The sequence below is a fragment of the Acomys russatus genome, chromosome 2 (assembly GCF_903995435.1).
Source record: "Acomys russatus chromosome 2, mAcoRus1.1, whole genome shotgun sequence".
In the NCBI taxonomy this organism is placed as follows: domain Eukaryota; kingdom Metazoa; phylum Chordata; class Mammalia; order Rodentia; family Muridae; genus Acomys; species Acomys russatus.
In genome coordinates, this window is record NC_067138.1 from 106,907,473 (window position 1) to 106,926,885 (window position 19,413).

General features: G+C 44.3%; 2 protein-coding genes across 7 annotated transcripts in view; one reads left to right on the forward strand and one right to left on the reverse strand.

The window, feature by feature from the left end:
• Positions 1-19,413, forward strand: part of Dnajc6 (DnaJ heat shock protein family (Hsp40) member C6) — a 165,096-nt gene that overhangs the window by 52,289 nt on the left and 93,394 nt on the right. The window contains exon 1 of one of the 6 annotated variants that reach the window (XM_051164801.1): positions 7,860-8,061. The exons of the other annotated variants lie outside the window; for them this stretch is intronic. Within the exon in view, the coding sequence (XP_051020758.1) occupies positions 7,875-8,061 (187 nt within the window). The 5' untranslated portion in view covers positions 7,860-7,874. Of the gene's footprint in view, positions 1-7,859; positions 8,062-19,413 lie in introns of those variants that run through there. 6 annotated transcript variants of the gene reach the window in all.
• LOC127205730 (ubiquitin-like protein 5) lies at positions 16,863-17,443 on the reverse strand. The gene is made up of 2 exons (XM_051164998.1): positions 17,397-17,443; positions 16,863-17,130 (listed from the first exon to the last, which is right to left on the reverse strand). The coding sequence occupies exons 1-2, from the start codon at positions 17,441-17,443 to the stop codon at positions 16,902-16,904; spliced, it is 276 nt and encodes a 91-aa protein (XP_051020955.1). The 3' UTR covers positions 16,863-16,901.

Below are 19,413 nucleotides of genomic sequence, written 5' to 3' on the forward strand. Positions count from 1 at the left end.
CTCTGTCTCCCAAGTACTGGAGAAATAGCCATGTACCACAATGCCTGTCTCAAGCGTTACCGTTTATTTTTTAAAATGTATTCATTTCCAGGCAGGGTGGTGTACGCTTGTAATCCCAGCACATGGGAGGCAGAGGCAGGCAGATCACTGTGAGTTTGAGGCCAGCCTGGTCTACAAAGCAAGTCCAGGACAGCCAAGATAACACAGAGAAACCCTGTCTCAAAAAACTGAAAAAAAATTATCTAGCCAGGTGTGGTGGCACATCCCTTTAATCCCAGCACTCAGGGAGGCAGAGGCAAGAACATCTCTGTGAGTTTGAAGCCAGTCTGGTCTATAGAGCAAGTCCAGGACAGCCAAGGCTACACAGAGAAATCCTGTCTTGAAAACAAACAAAGAAATAAACAAACAAAAATTTTTTTTACTTATCTGAAATAAAGTCTCACTATGTAGCCTAGCCCAGCCTTGAATTGTCTATCCTGTCCCAGACTCTCAGTGCTGGCATTATGAATGTATGCCACCACACTCCATTAAGAGATACTTAAAAAATTTAAACTGTATTGTAAGTAGTTTTAATTTACAAGTGCAAAGATAGTACAGGTATTGGATCTAGGAGCTTGCTTTTGATGAGAATAAAGGCATTTTCCTTCTAGTGATTTTGTATTGAACCAGAAGGTAACCAAGCATCAGTTTTTAGGTGTAGGACCTGAAATGTTCTTTGAACCACTTGTTTTTGAAGAAAGAGTGCATCTGAGGAAGCTATATCAAGCTTTCAGGCTTCACCGAGCAGAAGCTACCATGTGGGCAGTAAAGCCAGGGCAACTCCCTGTTCGCTGCTCACCCCGAGACAAGTGTGCTGATCCCACTGGCTCTAAGTTTCCCTCTCATAGTGGAATTACCACTGTAGCCTTGTGCAGTGGCCACAAAATTTGACATTGGAGGCTTGATATCTGTATGAGTGACATAGGTACTCTAAAAGTAAGGTGGCATTTTCAGGGTTGGCAAGAATGTGAGAAATAAGTAAGGAACGGAATCTGAAAATGGGAAATACTCAGTGAGCTGGTCTTGTTTTCCAGGAGACCCAGCACTCGGTCAGGTCCCCAAAACAGACATCTCTTCTCCCAAGTAATGCTAAGTAAGAGATTTTCTTGTGTTAGATGTTCCAGCATGCTCATCGTTTTCCAGCACACGGCCTGCTTGCTCTTGTGTGTTGCTGTGTATAACTCTTGACAGCTGCTCTTAGTTACCTGTGTGACTCTTTGCTGGGTCCTTGATCAGCTGATGCCTAGCAGCCGGGAGCACTTGAGCCAGACGGGAGCACTTGAGCGACTGGAGGAGGAGAGGGGAATGACAAGCTAAGTTTCAAGAAGATAGGAAGTTTGAGACCGAGAGACTCCCGAAAGTCAAAAGTCGGTGCCTTCAGTTTTACTGTGGGAGGAGGAGGAGGAGGAGGAAGAGTCTGGTCCACCCTGCTTTTTCCTGGCTGTGGCTCAAAGATGTAGATTTTGGTATTGGTGTGGTCTTGTCCTTCGTTCTTCAGGTGAGACTTTGACACTACGGGTCTCAGGCCCAAATGGCTGGGAGGCCTGGGAGAAACTAGAAGAGCAGGCTAGGAAAGGTGATGACATATGGCACAAAAACTGGAGTCTGGGGACCTTTTGGGAATACATAAACTAATAGCTCTTCTTTTTAAAAACCCAGACAGACCAATGATGCCTCGGACGCAGCTAGGAACTGCTCAGCTTAGAGCCCCAACTGTGTCTGTTCACAGGTTGTATCCCACAAGGAAGTAGTCTGAATAGGCCTCAGAGGTGCACTGCCCACCGAAGTCTTCATGCTGTTCATTGGTTTTTATTGGTCACAGCAGAAAATGGAAAGGACTGTGGTTAGAGGCCTGCCTTTATAACAGGAAGAACACACCAGAACCTTTGCCCTCACTTAACACCTAATAAGAATTCTTCGTTATCCAGTTGTTCAAGTGAAACCAGATGCTGCAGTGTAGAGGGCTGTCTCAGTAGGAACACTGGGAGTGGTCAGTAGCAGATGTTATGCTCAAGGGAGAGACAGGAAGACATTTACCATCAGAATCCATGGTGAGAAGCGCCTCTAAATCATTACTTAGTGTAAGCACGCACACACCACACACACACACACACACACACACACACACACACACACACAAACACACACCCACCACCACCTGAAGCAGTATTTTAAGAAACAACACTTCCCAAACTAATTAAAAAAAAAAAACCTTACATCTTTTTTTTTTAATCTTACATCCTTTCGGTGAAAGTAATGGCTATGAACTGTTAAGTTTATTTTACAGTTCACCAGTAGGCCACGATGTGAATATTACAAAATTTAAAAGAAATCACTAGAATAAGGCCAGAGAGATGGCTTGGTGGTTAAAACACTTGCCTGAATTTGTATCTCCAAGCCCCATCCCCCCACCCCTGCCTCACAAATGCCCAGTGGGCATGGCAGCTCGCTTGTAATCTTCACCTCCAAAGGCAGAGTCAGAGGAGCCCCAGGACAAGCTGGCTAGCAAAACTAGCTCTATTTGTGAGCTCTGGGTTTGATTGATGACCCTGCATCAGTGAATAGCACGGAAGAGTGACCTGGGATGATTCCTGAAGACAACCTTGTATCTTTGCATGCACACCATACACATTTGTGCCACATATACGCATATGCATGCACACCACCTATATAAAAGGGATGTGGTAATTTAGTATTTTTGTTTCTTTATTAATTTGTGAATTTAGTATGTGCTCACTATTTTATTCCTTTTCTTTTCTTTTTTTCTTTGTTTCAGTTGTATTGGAGATTGAACCCATGGCCTTATGCATTTACTTACTATTTGAGTACTCACTGGTTGGTTGTCATGGGACACAAAGAAAACATGGATTTTCCTTCCTAAATACTCCAAATGTAATAGGAAAAATACACATGCAAACTTGTAAAAACCCAAAGCAGGGGGCTGGAGAAAGATGGCTCAGAGGTTAAGAGCACTGTCTACTCTTCCAGAGGTCCTGAGTTCAATTCCCAGAAACCACATGGTGGCTCACAACCACCTGTAATGAGATCTGGTGCCTTATTCTGGTGTGCAGGTGTACCATGCAGGCAGGATACTGTATAAGTAATAAATAATAAATCTTAAAACAAACAAACAAACAAACAAATAAAAAACCAAGGCAGAAAATCACTTTACCTTATACAAAAATTTTTTTTTGTGTTGTCATCTAGCATTATGATAACACATCTTTTTTAAAAATTTTTTTTTATTAATTTATTCTTGTTACATCTCAGTGGTTATCCCATCCCTTGTATCCTCCCATTCTTCCCTCCCCCCCCCCATTTTCCCATTATTCCCCTCCCCTATGACTGTTTCTGAGGGGGATTACCTCCCCCTGTATATGCTCATAGGGTATCAAGTCTCTTCTTGGTAACCTGCTGTCCTTCCGCTGAGTGCCACCAGGTCGATAACACATCTCTTAATTCAAGACAGGTTCTAGCTTAATTTTAAAGATGGAAAAATATTTACATTTTGGAAAAGTAATTTAATTAGGTATAAAATACAGTAATAGTCGGAAATAATGGCAAAAAGTCATAATATTATATATTATAAATAATAATGTAGTAGCAGTAGTAAAAATAGGTAATGATGACAGTATTTGTTAAGCTTTTCCTATGTGATGCTAACTGACTTAAAGGCTGGAGAGGTGGCTCAGTGGGTGAGAGAGCTTGCTGATCTTCTAGAGATCTTCTAGAGGCTTATAACCCTCTAATCCCAGCACCAAGGAATCTGATACTCTCTTCTGGCTTCTGCAGTGACATCCACACATATACCTAAATTAAAAAAAAAATCTCCGTCAAACTTTTTTAATAATGGAATTATGCTCCTTTTCCATGAGAAAAGTAAGACAGATAAGGTCGTTTGGCCAGAGCCTGGGGGCCTCAGATTCCATTTCTGTCTTTGATGGTTCCCAGAAGTGACAGGGTGGCACAGTCCTGGCTTATCTTCACTCTGAAGCCTCCCTGCCAAATGTGGGTGACGTTTTCTGTGGGCAGAGAGTGTTTGGCTGGGGGTATGGACAAAGAGAGACCAGCTCCTGAACGTCTCTCAGTGTAGACACTTAATATGTCGTTACTAAAAAAAACCCGCCAGAGTCACCCCAAAGAGAGCATTCAGTCCTTTGAGTCTATCCCTGTATGTGATATTTCATTCTTGAGATAAAATAGATTATGGATCAATCTGTTACTTTTCATTGAATATTTATTTATTTATCCAAGTATGATCTTACTGTGTATCCCTAGTTGGTCTGAAATTCACTATTCAGACCTGGCTGGCCTTGAACTCACAGAGCTCCATCTGCCTCCCATGTACACCACCACACTTGGCAATTGTGTTTTATTTTCATAAATTAGTTATTAATTGATTATAATATTTTCATGTATTTTATATAATATAATTATTATATAATATATACTATAATAAACAAAGTGTGTGTGTGTGTGTGTGTGTGTGTGTGTGTGTATGTGTGTGTGTGTAGGACAGAAATGGGCCTCTGATCCCCTGGAGCTGGAGCTATAGACAATGATTTTCTGCCCAACACGGATGCTGGAAACCAAACTCCAGTGCTCTGAGAGAGCAGCAGTACTCTTGAACATTCAGCCATCTCTCCAGCCTCTGTGGATCAGCTTGATCTTGGGAAGTAGCGGAGTAGCCTCTGTGCTTACCTTGGCTTTTACAGTAGTTCCTCCCTTCCTGAAGCCCAGTTTCTCACCATTGTTATTGCATGTGTGTGTGTGCGCGTGTGCGGCCAGTAGCTGATTTCCATTTCTGTGTTTTCTCAGGTGTGGTCCATCCAACATTTTGTTTTTGTTTATACAGGGTCTCTTATTGGCCTGGAGTCTCAGGATTTCTCCTTTCTCTACTTCCCGAGTGTTGGGATTATAAACATGGGTGGCCATGCCTAAATTCCTAACTCTTTTCCTCACTTTGGTGCTAAGGCTCAGACTTAGGTTCTTATGCCCAGGAGGGAACCCTTTACCAGCTGAACCATGTGTCCACCCCTTACCATGTTCTTACCAGTAACACAGATAACTTTATCTCTTTACTTCTGGAGAAAAGAATACTTAGTTTTCCTTTCAGCTGCACTCCTGGGAGAAACTAGGACCAGAAAAGCACAAGATAGAACTGTGTTAGCAGACAGACCAGCATGGTGACAACAGGAGAGAGACATTTATGTGCTTAGTATACACAGCTATGCTAGGTACTGTTTAATTATTTCTTGAGCTACATTATGCTAGTTGTCTTTTCCTGAACACTTGGTAGTGCAGAGCAGAACGATCTTCACGAGGAAGCAAGCGTTTTAGGAATCCATTAGAGCTAAGTTGTGGATGTTCCAAGTTAAACCCCAAACCTTAGTTTTTAGGCTGTTGTAAGTAAATCTAGGTGGTATAGTCTTACTGTGTTCATTGTATCCTAGTTTGGTAGAAATGTTAAGGGTTATTCTGATTGAGTTAGTTTGTCTTAAGTATAAAGGTAAAAAATGAAATGATATGGCTCAGGGGTGTACTCAGTGGTTCAACCCTTGACTACCATGTTTGAGATTCTGGGTTCGATCCCAGAAAAGAAGGGGCGGGGGGGGGGGGAGAAAAGAAAAGATGCTGTCTAGCCCATTCATGTCTTTCTTTAAATCTGCAAACTTGGGAGATAGAGATCCAAAAATACAAAGGCATATGTCTCAGTTTCTTTTACTAGTATGTCTGTGATTCTGAAGTGTAGCAAAAATAGCCCACAGTGCTCCTTTTGAAAATAATAGTTTTTCCTTTCAGAAATGGTCATCTCTAAATTGTCTGTATCCAGTGACTATATAGACAGCATTTGCTGAGACACATAATGGACACTATAGATATTTGTGCTCCCGGGGGATCAGTAATGAACTGAGAAAGTGCAGAAAGAGATTATTAAATGTCACTGAAAACTATTTTGTTACTCAGTTTTTTTTTTTTTTTTTAAGTTGTTGCTTCAGAGAAGTAACCAAAATAGCTCAAGCTTACAGATTTGCAAGCTGGAAATCATTGAAACATTTGTGTTTAAAACTATATTTCCGTTTTTCCTGCCACCATTCAAAGTTGTTACAAGCAAGCATTAGCTCTGGGTTCTGTTTCTGGTCCCACTCCACCTCAGCAGCTGGGAATGCACTGGACAGGGAGTGGAGAAGAAATGAAGGATTCTAGCACCCAGAATTCTTGACTTCTTCTGACTCCTTCCCTACCTGCAGCGTGTGGGTCTGGGTGATCTTTGAACAAGAAAATCCCTGTCAAGCCAGTTAATTTATTGTGATTAGGCCTACAAGGAGCTATAGTTACCAGGGAACTTCAGGTTCCAGATGATCTGGATGGAAGACTCGTAGTTGCTGTTATTTTTTCTTTGTGTGTATATGTGTCCTGACATGATTAAAATAATAACATCCAAAGAAAACTATGTAAGCCAAGAAACAAGTCAAAAGTCAACCTGGCTTTGTGCCTGCTCCCCCAACACACTGCACACACATGTACTTTTTCTTCTTGTTATCACAGGAAACTGTCAGGGTGCTTCTGAAAGGTTTTCATTTTACTTAACCCAAACACCAGGAGAGAAAAATGGTAGTCAACATTTTTTATCTAGTCTTTCACTGAGCAGAGGAGGGAGCCTTCTGCAATACTATCAGGTGAGAACCACCATTGGGCGATTGCATCTTGAGACTGAGCAAGAGTTCATATCTAGATTGTGGAGGCCTGAAACTCACACAATGCTGGGGCCTCTTTAAGAATACAGAAATCACCAGTGGGAAGCTAGGCACGTGGAGTTGCGGAGCCTTCCTCAAGAAGAGGCCTTGGCCATCCAGCTAGTTAACTTCCTGATAGATTCCCTCCCATAATGGCTGTTTTCCTTGCCTATAACTATGAAAGGAAAATGAGGGGCGAGGCTAGAGGGTGGAAGGAAAATCTGGTATATTTCCCCTTCCAGACATTCCTCAAGCCAGCTGAGCTAGGGAGTCCTTTCTCCCTGTTCCAAGGTAAAGGATAAGAGACCTGGAAGTGTACATGACTTTACATCCTCTCCCCGACTATCTCTTCAACAAATATTGCTGAACAGATCTGGCCCTAGCCCCCTTGCCCCATTTGGAGTCAGCTCTTTCACGTCCGCAGCTCATCCCGTGCCGGGAGTGTGCCTCTCTGCTCTGAGTACACAGATGGTCTGCCATCAACAGATTCCTTTCCCCCTCCTACTGGAGTTACAAGCCAGTCCACCAGGTTGATCAACCCAGGTGGCTTTCACTTGCCGAATCCTTCAACAAAGACGAGCAGAGTTACATGAAATGGGCGTGCCTGCCTCTCTCTCTTCCACCAAGAGTGCGGGTCTCCAAGGCCAGAGACACCTCCTTTTTTCCCCCTGAAGCAGGCGGGAGCGCTGACACACCCCTCCCTCCGCGTTGTCGTGGTCCCCTCCCCATCCTGCCCCGCCCCGTTTTCCGCTTTCAGCCTCCCTCCCTCGACTCTCCGCTCCTTTACTCGCTTCAGTTTATTCCCTCCCCCTCCAGCCACTCTGAGAGCTGCCCGGGTACTGCCGGGCTACACCTACACTTCCTCGGGCGCTGTCCAACCTACGGGTGGCCGGGCCGGCTGCGCGCGCTGTGCTCGGGCGGTGGCTGCAGAGCCTTTCCTGGGGGCCGCTCCCTCCTTTGCCTCCTCTCCGCGTCATGTCGGGCACTTGATTATTATTGTTATTATTTCATCCCTCTCTCAGTCTGTCCCGCCTTCCCCTCCCCCTTCCTTTCCCAGGTTGATATTTTTTTTCTTCCCCTTCTTCTCCGGGCTTGCCCATGAGCCTCCTCGGGAGCTACCGGAAAAAGACCAGCAGCGATGGTTATGAATCTTTGCAGCTGGTGGACAGTCACGGGGACTCGAGCGCGCGGGGCGCGGCGGCTGGCACGCAGAGAGTGACTGCCGGCGCGACACGCAGTCCCGCCCGGCAGCCTCCGCACCGCGCCAGCACCACGGACAGCTCAGGTAGCGGCCCTGAGTGCGTCTCCAGCCCAGGCTGGGAGAGGCTAGGTTGCAGCCATGGCATCTAATACCACAGGGTGTAACGTCTCTAATTTCTTTGGTCCAGGGAGCTAAGAAACGTTAGATCCGTCTGGAGGCTCGGTGACATTAGCGAGCACCTCTTAATCTCCCTAGGCTGCTGAATACACCAGCGGGGGGCGGGGTGATGAGGGAAGGGAGGGAAGGGGAGGGGAGGGGAGGAGAGGGGAAGAGAGGGAGCCAGGGGAGAGTGGCGCCGCCAGGCGAGGCGGTTGCTTTCTCCGCCCAGCAGCTGGAGCCGAGGTGAAGGAGAAGTGCTTAGTGCTTTTGGTGCTTGCGTTTATTCCAGTTGTTCCCCAGATGCTGCTGTTATTTGCAATTATGTAAAGCTCTGCCGCGTCTAAGTGATCCTCTATGGTTAATGTTTCCTTTCTCCCGCGGAAGAAACCTGGGACCAAGACCCCAGTTAAACAACAGGCTCTTAGGCTTTACACAATGCAATTTGTTTCCTCTGTTGTTGGCTTTGATCTTCTTTTGCATGCTAATGTTTCCTAAAGCTTTTCGTATAGGGAGACGGAAATGCTTCCAAACTTTGTATCTGTGTTTGCAAGTCTCATAAAATGTTTTAATGAGTTAGAGACCTCTTAGACACGGTGAGAGTTAGCCATTTGTGTGTCAAAACAGTCACCCAGGAATCCCTGCTGGCCAAAGACTTGTGTAAGAGCTGTTTGTTTACTTTTCCAGGATGGGAACCTCAGGGCGCTGGCTCTACCTTGGTGGCTTTACTACTGGGCAGTTGAGGACTCTGGTGAGAGTCACCTTGGGATGAAAACAAGTAGGGTTTTATTCCTTCACTTTACAGACAATTGCTTGTGGATTGTAACTGTGTCATATCTCTCCTTGGCCTATCACTGCCTGTTTCCCTCTTCCAGAAAGTGACGTGAAATGCTATCCCTAAATGTTTGGATGTTCTGGACTGAAAAGGCGTTAACTAGTTAAGCTTCGGTTTCAGTTGAAGAGAGTGTTGGTGGGAGAGTCTCTCAGACCACCTTATAAACATATTGTCCCTAGTGGACTGCTGTTTTCAGGGTTTGGGGAGTGATGCTATGTTTGATTATTTGAGCATTTTCTAGATCTGTTACATGATTGCTATTTATCTTTTGACTGGGCATGGCCCTCTTTCACATCTTTAACAGATTCTTGTGCTCTGACCCATAGACATTTGGGGAACACGTTGAAATAACTGAAATGAACACATTTCAGATAAGTGTGGAGAAGCCCTCACATCAGAGATGCGGAAAAAAAAATGAGTCAATGCATTTTTCCCACAAGAATCATTTTATGAGTGGGGGGTTTGTTTTTTAAAGTATGTCATATTATAGAAAAATACATATTTTTTATAGGAAAAATATATTTCCTGGGCTCAGTGATATCCAAACACAAGACTAAACATTTTGGGAGAGTTCAGTTGAGAATACAATCTTTTGGGCCTCCGGTGGTCCATCCTTTGCTAGGGACAGCCATACTAGCACAGAAGTTTTAGGTAGGTCCTGGACTTTTGAGGGTTGGCTTTTCCTGCCTCCCTAACTCAGGTTTTTCAGTAGGTGGAGAGAACAGTGAAATGCCTTGTTAACTGCGGGGGAGCGGGTGGGAGGATAGGGTGGGAGAAGAAGGTACCATAAGGTTATCTCTGAAGTACTCATCAAACTAGTGCTGCTTCAAGAGCCCCCTCCCTCTTCAAGGCTCCCTGCCCCGCCCCTTCCCTCCCGCATCTGCTCTGTGGAATGCTGAGGCTGGCCTGCAGCGGGCTGGTGGGACTGTTGACTTGAGGCATGTTCTCAATTGAAAACATGGTTTAGAGTGATAATGTTTGGTTTGGATGTGGGATTAGATTCTGAGAACCGTATTTGTTTCCTAGTGCAACTGTACGTCTTGCTTAATTATACTCTTTCTTCTAAGAGGCTCAAAGTGTGGCCTGCGCTGTATATATATATCCATTTGTTAAGACATTTAATTAAACTCATAGATCATTTCTAATGCAGCAGTCATCTGCCCATTTATCCAGCTGATTGTGTATGCCGTGGTGGGCTGGGTAGGAGGTTGGTTCAAGGGCTTTGTTCTGGCAGGAATGTTTTTGAATTGGAAAAATATGTGGATGCCCCTGTAAAAAAATGCAAAGCTTAATCACACCTTAGACATATATGACAATATATACCCAACTCCTCTTGGACACTTATTTCATTCTCTAGAATGCTGTTAAACAGATAAAGTGGCAGTGTGTGTGTGTGTGTGTGTGTGTGTGTGTGTGTGTGTGCGCGCGCTCATGCGCGTGTTCCCTGAGACTGGAGTGGCATGGGAGTGAAACCTCAGAACTATTGTTACCAACTGGAAAACCCAGGTTTAAAACCTGTTCCTTACTTGCAAAAGAGGAAACAAGTAGACATTCTTAACACGCAGCTTTAGCTGAAGCTCAAAGCAATATGGCTGAAGTTGCAAATTTTTTTTTTACCCCTGCTGTCTGTGTGTTCCCTAATTATGGCATGAGGATGATGATGATATTATTAAAGACTTATCTACTGAAAAAAGCAACCTAGAGACTCTGGTTATTGTCATTGTCATCGTCTTCTTCTTGAAATTTACTCCATTTAGTTACATTTTATTTGTATGTTATGTGTGTCTTTATGCATATGTGTGTGTGTGTGTGTGTGTGTGTGTGTGTGTGTGTGTGTGTGTGCCATATGTGGAGGTTGGAAGACCGCTTTCAGGAGTCAGTTGTTTCCTTCTACCATGTGGATTACCGGTTCAAGCTCAGGTCCTCAGTCTTGGTAGCAAGTGTCTTGACCTCCTGGCCCATCTTGCTGGTGCTGTTTAGTTTGGAGAAAGGGTCTCAAGATATAGCCTTGGCCAGCCTAGAATTCACTATGTAGACCAGGCTAGCCTTAGACTGTAGTGATCCTCTATCCTCAGCCTCTGGGGTACTCAGTCTTTTGTCTCCATGGGCTGAGTTTTCCTCCGCCGAACTAAAGTGATTTTCTGTGTAGGCACAGTGTCAACTGATTGTTGAAATCAATCTTATCAACTTTGATTTTCCTTCTGTTTTCAAAGAAAAGAGGGACAGCAGCTGTTTGAGGACTGTAATAACTTTGTAACTCAACAGCTTCTTAAGTGTTAGAGTCCAGTACAGTCTCCCGTCAGATGTCACCCTGAGTCCTCTACTTTGGCTGGCTGGCTTTCAGTTCATTCAGATTATTGCCTGAAAGGTCTGTCATTCCAAAGTCATGTCCCAGGCACCGGGGCTATCCCACTACACTGCTTGAGAAACTCCACGTTTCTCTTGTGTATATTCTGCCTTCGAGGGAAGGTAGAGCTAATAAAGCTCACAAAAGTCAAGGTCCTTAGATTCAGCCAGTTAAGGCCAACGTGCCAAGCTCACACTGATAGGCCATAAAAGACAGTCCACTTAAAATATGGGATATATTAGTGAAATTGAAAAGAATAAGGAAAATGAAGTTCTGTGATTTGAATATGAAATGTTTCTCGCAGACTCATGTGTTGGACACTTGGTGCTGTTTGGGGGCTGGGGGGATTTAGGAAGCACAGGTTGTCTGGAGGAAGTGGGTCACAGGTGTAGTTTTCATGGTTCTGCCTTTGGTGGTCCCACCTGGGCCAGCCCTTTCCTTCTCTCTGCTTCTTGGTTGCCATGGTTTAAGTGGCTCTACTCCACCACATTCTCCCTGCCACTATGGATTGAAACCTCCAAGACCACGAGCCCAAATAAACCTTTTGCCCTTTTTAGTAGTTACACCATGAATTTTGTCACAGTGACACAAAGTGACTAATACAGGAAGAATGCTAAAATACTTTTTTTAAAAATTGAGTGTAAGAATCTATCTGGAAATAAAAATTATCTTTAGTAAACACTATATGTTCAGGGTGTTTAAATGTAGTATTCACATTCTGAACTGTGTTTTAGTATCATGAAATGCATATATATTTGGGTAACTTTATACGTCATATGAATAAATATACGTGTAATACTCTTTTTGTATTTGATTCCATGTAGAGATTTTATACTTTGAAGGCAAATCTCCCTATGCACTAGTTATGGGATAGGTAATGAGCAAAATATGTTCAAATTTCCAGTGCTTAGTCCTGCAAGAACTCTTCGAATTGGGAGGAGAATCCTAGGAGCTGAACTTTCTTGGACGTGAGGGCAATATGGCTGTGGTATCTTTCATCCAATTGATTACTGGGCTTGATTTGTCTGATCTGGCTGGCTAGGCAGGTGTCCACATCTTCCCTCGCCTCTGCATGGACATCCTTCTCCAAATGGCACGCTCAACTGAAGAGGATGGATGGCCTTTCCTGATAGAAGAGGGCCAGTCTTTGATCAGGCTCAGGGATGTAAAAGCAGCTGCATGCTCCTGGTCAAGCCTCCAAACGAGCTCTCAAGGAATCAGATTCCTGGGCACAGCCCTGTAGCCCCGCGGAGCATGCTTGGCCTCCAGAGGCGGTGTCTTTAGATTGCTCTTGGAGTCCTTTCTGTGTTGGAGCAGAAGTAACCTTTCTGTTCTTCAGTTATAAAACAAATTTAATCCCTCTTTTATTTTTTAAATGTTAATTTATGATAATTTATTCAGATTACATCCCGATTGTTATTCCCTCCCTTGTATCTTCTTTCCATTTTCCACCCTCCCTCCCTCCCTCTTCCAACTTATTCCCCTCCCCTAGACCTCGGACAGAAAGGGACCTCCTCCCCCCTCCACATGACCACAGCCTATCAGGTCTCATTCAGATAGCCTGCTTCCCTTTCCTCTGAGTGCCACTGGGCACCCTCATCAAGGGGAAGTGTTAACCCCTCTTTCATGTGGTGCCTTTTGACAGTTTGAGAACAAAGACTTCTCTTGGCCTGGTCTTTTTGGACCAATCAAACCCACCTTCTTCACCTGTTTGTTTTCCACACAAGTCATTTCCGTATTATTATTCTAAGATTGGAGAAAAAGTCATAGTTGTGATTTTTGTCCAATGGGATTTTCATTATAAATGGTTCTGGAACTCTTGGTTTAAAAAAAAAAAAAGAATTAAAGATTACAGAAAGGAGCAAACTGAGAAATGGAAAGTAATCTTTTTTCATCTCTGGCTCCTTAGGCTGTGGTCTCAGAGATAGCCCCTGTTGAATGTTTCTGGGGTCCAGCTCAGTGGGAGAAGAGTGCCTGCTTGCCACACAAGCCGGGTGAGCTGAGTTTAGCCCCCAGGACCCATGTAAAACGGCAAGATCTGGTGGCATGCATCTGTCATCACAGCATTATTACAGAGAGAAGGGAGGCAGACTAGGTGGCCTGGAGTATGCACTGTGGCAGAAACAAGGTGGAAAGAGAGAACTAATTCCTCAAGATTGTCCTGTGACCCCCCCCACTCCTGCCACATGCAAGCACATGCCTGCATTTACACATAAACACAAACAGTAGAAAATTAAAATGAGAGGTTTCTAAAGGGACATTCAACATATAACATATGTGTGCATTCAACACATAAAATATATATAGTATATACACATTTATACATAATATTAAAAATTTAATAAAAGGCAAATTCTAATTTTATTCCAGTTATATATGTGTTTTACATTATCCAGTAATGCTTAATAATAAAACGGATAGGATTCAAGCATCATGATAAATACTGTACATATGGCATTTTTTAACCTTCATAAGAATTACAAAAGGGAGAAATGGCGATAAATGCTGGCAAGAGTGTGGAGAAAGAGGAAGCCTTACTACCACCCTGTAGGAATGTAAACTGATATGGTTGCTATGGAAGTAAGTGTGGAGGTAAAAATCCTAACTACAAAATGACCACATGACCCAGCTACACCACTGCTGGCTATAGGCATGAAGGACTGCAAGTCAACTTACTACAGTGATGTTTGCACAGCCATGCAATTGCTGCACTATATGTGTGTATGTGTATAGATGGGTGCACGTGTGCACATGAGTACATGTGTGCATGTTTATGTTGCTGTCAGAGGGCAACCTTGGATGTCATTCCTCAGGATTCTTCCACCTTGGAGGCAGGGTCTCTCACTGGCCTGAGACTGACTAAGTCAAGTGGGTGAGGTAGTAAGGGAACTAGCAAGGCAGGGACAGGGGTTGTGGGCAGGGCAGTGGAGGGGGAAAATAACAAAGTATAAAACGTATGCATGAAAATGTCACAACAGAAACCATTTCTTTGTATGCTGACCAAACAACTAATGAAAACCGAGTCAAGTTCCAGGCCAACGACTAACTTTATCTGTCTCTTCTACTCACCCTGCCCAGCTTTTATTTTTTAATAGATTCTTGGGATTTGAACTCAAGTCCTCAAGCTTGTAAAGCAAGCACTTTACCAACTGAGTCATCTCCCCAGCCCACGTATCATTCTTGATAGCTGTGACAGAACCAGCATAGGTGTCTATAACAGATGAATGAATACACACACACACACACAAACACACACACACACACACACCATACACATACATACACACCACAGACACCACACACACACCACATACACACACTATATATCCACCCATATATACACCCCACACACATACACCCCACACACAGACATACACATGACAGACATCACATACACACACACACACACACACACACACACACACACACACACACACACACACTACAATGTAATATTATTTAGTTGTAAAGAAAAATTAAGTTTGTTGTTAATTTTACAGGGTGATTTTATTACAGTTTAATGGATGGAACTTATGTTCATTTTTGTTAAGCAAAAAAAAAAAAAAAGAGTCAGGTTCAGGAAAATATTGCATGTTTTTCTTCTATAAATGTAGGACATGGAAGGAAAAAGTGGACTATGATGGGGAAGAAAGATGCATAAAGGACTGTGTGATGTGTGGTGGGGAGTCAGAGAGCACAATGCCCAGGTTATCTTTAGCTGGATGAGATAACTATAGGGGGCAGGTTGAAGGGAACTAGCAGGATGGGGATGGAGGTCATGGGCAGGGCAGCCAAGTGGGAGGGAAAACAGACCGTAATAAGTGTGCATGATGTCACAGTGAAAGCCATTTCTTTGTCTTGTGGCCAAATAGCTAGTGAAAAAAAAAAAAAAATGTAGTTAAAAAACTGCTTGAGAGAGAAGAGCAGTAGTTGCCTTCCTCCTACCTGGCTGGAAGTGACTGAGGTGTGGAGGGGTTCTGCTAGCTGTCTCTGGGTAGATGGCTTCACTTACTCCTCAGGGAGCAGAACACTGGAGGGAGATGCCCCTGAGAGCACAAAGGAGGGCTTGTGGCCAGTTCCCTTTGTCTGTCTCTTTCTCTGAGGCAAGGTGGAATACGAATGATTGAAGGAACTGGAATGAGTGTAGTTGTTTTTCATTTTGAATCTCCTCCAACGTGACAAATATGTCGTCTTTATTTACATATAGCATAAGGAATTTTTAAGATGCAGGCGTGAGGGAGACAGAGCTGAAGCAGCCCAGAATGAGGCTGTTTAAGCCTCGAGGTGACACTTTGAGAGTAACGTAATTGGTGCAGGTCTCTAAAATTGATGGAATAAAACCTTGCCAAGGAAAATGAATCCCTGGTGCTCTTGGGGTGAAAGGCATGGTGTTCTGAACTGGACACCAGCAGCCCAGTGGGACCCCTGCACACCGGCCTGGCAGCACTCACTGTTGTCCTAGGCTGGAGGATGCTACCCACCTCCTTCTGATCTTTTGCAAACACTTGCCCCACCCCAGCTTTGAGCATCTTGTTCCAGCACTATCTGGAGGCTCCTGTCGGCCATCACTCCTTGGTTCTATGGTAGTCTGTGGTACTCCTAGTCCCTGTACCTCATCAGCCTGGCCATCCCGGAACGGCTTTCACGGTACTGAACTGTGACACACTGTGTGGCTGTGTCCAGTTAGGCTGTAGATAACATTCAGAGCGAGGCCTAGTCTCTTAGTCACTTTTGTGTTCTTTTCACTGCTTGGCATGTTTTAGCAGCCTGACAAATAGTTGTTGAATAATACAAAGCAGAAACAGATTTTGAATTTTTAAAAAGGACATTTATAATGGAAATTTCCCAGGCAAACCTAAAAATAATTATATAGCTAAATTTGATCAGGAATGAGTCCACACTTAAGTGAAATTGTGGCAGGAAACTTGACCATTTCAATAATGAGCTTTTTTTTTTTTTTTTTTTAAATGTACAAGAGTTCAGAGAAGGAAGATGGTTAAGACACATACAGGCTCTCAAGAGTGTCTTTGTTTGTTTGGTTTTTCAAGACAGGGTTTCTCTGTATAGCCTTGGATGTCCTGAACTTGCTTTGTAGACCAGGCTGGCCTTGAACTCACAGAGATCTGCCTACTTCTGCCTTCCAGAGTACTGGAAGTACAGGCGTGCACCACCATGCCTCAAGAGCATTGTAATGCAGAAATGGAATAAACATTATATCTGAGGAGTGCTTTCTGACCAAAGACTTGCAACATATTGTTTGGCATGATAAAGGTAGCTTTTTGTAAACAGAAAAATAGTAACTAAAATGCCCTCTCTCCTTTCCTCCTTCTCTCTCTCCCTCCTTCCCTTTCTCTCTCCCTTCCTCCCCTCCCTGTTTCCCTGCCTTCTTTTTTTTTTTTTTCAGCAAAGCAGCATCAAAGTTTTTATTCACGTCAATTGTTATAAATGAACATCTACACCAGTGTAAATGAGGGTGGGAGAGCAAGGCGGGGAGGGGCCAGGTGGAGGGTGGGAGAGCAAGGCGGGGAGGGGCCAGGTGGAGGGTGGGAGAGCAAGGCGGGGTGGGGCCAGGTGGAGGACTTCCCTCTACTGGTAATAAAGCTCCAGGTTCATCCCATCGTGGATTTCATAGTCTCCCAGAGACACGTGGTCCTTAAAAATCGTGTACCACTTTTTAAGAACGATCTTATTCCAACAGGTGCCAGTTTGGGCCGCTATCAGTTTCTTCAAGTCCCCGACGGTGTCTTTGGTGTTGCACTTAACGCGAACTTTCTTTCCTAGACGGGCATTGCAAACCACCTCAAGGATTGTGGCTCTAATCTCCACACCTACTGACGACACAACTTGTCTCCTCCCTTCTTTTTTTCTGTCACCTTTTCTTTCACTTTCTTTCTTGACCAGAGATGACTTTAATCCACAGATCTGATTTTTTTTTTTTTTTTTTTGAGAAAAACTGTGACTTTGAAGTAAATAAGAGAATCTACGAGATAAGACCATGTGCTCCTTTGCTGCAAAATTTCTAAGTTATGGAGAAACTAGATCCCCATTGTTTTGTATGAAATCATTCTTCCTAAGACTTACCTGGAGAATTTGATGGAGAAACAGCCTTTGTGGAGTAACTCCTCCATGGTCCAAGGAGTTGGGAAATCTCATGATTTGTGCTAAGGGACCTGGCAAATTCTCCCACCTCTATTGCTTTATATCACAGATCATAATCTAGATCTAAAATATCTTATTTCAATAATTTATCCAGATATTGTTTTAAAAGGCATTCAAGATAGAAACTGAATGAAAATGCAACCGTATGTAGAATCAACAATACAAAGGCCACAACCAGTCTACTTATTGTTAGGTTTGCCTGTGCAGAAAATGATTGTTGTTTTGTAGGGCAGAGCCGCACCTGGGAGCTGACAGGAGGTTGGTGTACATGGCTAATTGCCCCTGACTTTAGAGTTCTCTGCTGGGAAAGAAGTTCACCCTAGAATTGCGAGGCAACTGTGTGATGGAATAGCAGCTTTGCCTGAGAATGCTGAAGAAAGAGTCGCTGTTCAATAGGAGGGCTAGGCAGGGCCACTGTTGACAACTGAAACCAGACATCACTGGGTAGAGAAAGAGACGACCGCTGCCTCACCAGAAGCTGCCTTGCTTCCCGCTGCCAGGCCAGCTGGAATTGCTGCCTTCCTAGACCCCCTGTGCCCCCCACAATCTGGTCCTCAGCATCCACTCTCCCGTGCTATGACTGTAGGTCTGCCTCATCTTCCCAGGCCAGCTGGTACTACCCTGGCTTGTGTCTCCAGCCCCTTAGGTTATCATCTAAACTGTCACTCGGCAGTTCTCAAAGGCTGTGCTGGTCTCTAGTACGCCTCAGCTTCCCTGCTTACTAAATGAGAATACTTGGTCCAGGGTTGATAGGTGGAGATGCCAGAACTGAGTTTGTGGCACTGGCTGGAGCTGGGCAGGTGCAGGGTGGCTGTCCTTTGTTTGTTCTCACTAGCTAAGCACGGGGCTCTGCTTCCTTGCTTGGTGATGGTAGTCACAGTAAGAAAGATGAAACACCAGAGAAGCATGGAAGATAGTTATTGAGAGTATGGATTTCTGGTCTCCATGGAAACAGACCCTGATCCTAGAGGTTGTCAAGGACTGGCTGTACCAGTCAGTATTTGGCTGCCTGAGCTTTGTGGCAAAAAATCTTAGTGGGGCAGCTGTCCTTATTTCTCTTTCCTGGAGTTCTTCTGCCTTTCTCTCCATGCTCTACAGACCCTCCTAACTTTTTTCCTTCTTCTTTCTCCATCCTCTTCTACCTTTGGCTCCCTCATTTCTCTCTTCTTCTGTGTCTTTACTTTTCTTTTTCTCCCTTCTTTCCTCCCCTCCCCTTCTCCTATGTGTGTCTCCTTCCTTCCTCTCAGTGAGAGTGTGTTTGGGAGACTTAGTGCACAGTCTCATTGTGTGTGTGTGCATGTGTGTGTGTCTGTCTGTGTGTGTGCATGCATGCATGCGTGCGTGCATGTGTGTGTGTCTGTGTGTGTGCATGCATGCGTGCGTGTGTGCATGTGTGTGTGTCTGTCTGTGTATGTGCATGCATGTGTGCATGTGTGTGTGTCTGTGTGCATGCATGTGTGTGCGTGTGTGTGTCTGTGTGTGTGCATGCCTGCGTGCATGTGTGTGTCTGTGTATGCATGCGTGTGTGCATGTGTGTGTCTGTGTGTGTACATGGGTGCGTGCATGTGTGTGTGTCTGTGTGTGCATGTGTGTGTGCATGTGTGCATGTGTGTGCCTGTGTGTGTCTGTGTGTGCATACGTGCATGCGTGCGTGTGTGTGTCTGTGTGTGTGTGACTGACTGGGCCCTTAACGTGCAGCTTATGGACTGACATGAGTAAACACAAGTGTTACTTTCCAATTTGGGTAACTGCATCTGACCTCCTTACAATTTCACTTGCTGCTTCAATTAGCAAAGTGTTCTACACTATGACCTGGTGAAGAACAATTTCCTAAGTGTCCCAGAGGGTTGGTGTGTTCAATCAGAGGAAGGGAGGAAGTGTGCTCACTCATTCCAAGCAAGGCATGCTGATTACAGATTCCCACTTTTCCTTCTCTTCC

Excerpts from the sequence above, each read along its gene's own strand:
- LOC127205730 (XM_051164998.1), bottom strand. The coding sequence starts at position 17,443 with ATGGAGGAGTTACTCCACAAAGGCTGTTTCTCCATCAAATTCTCCAG. Across the intron at positions 17,131-17,396 it reads TTCTCCATCAAATTCTCCAG|AGCCACAATCCTTGAGGTGG; the intron begins GTAAGTCTTAGG and ends TGTGGAGATTAG.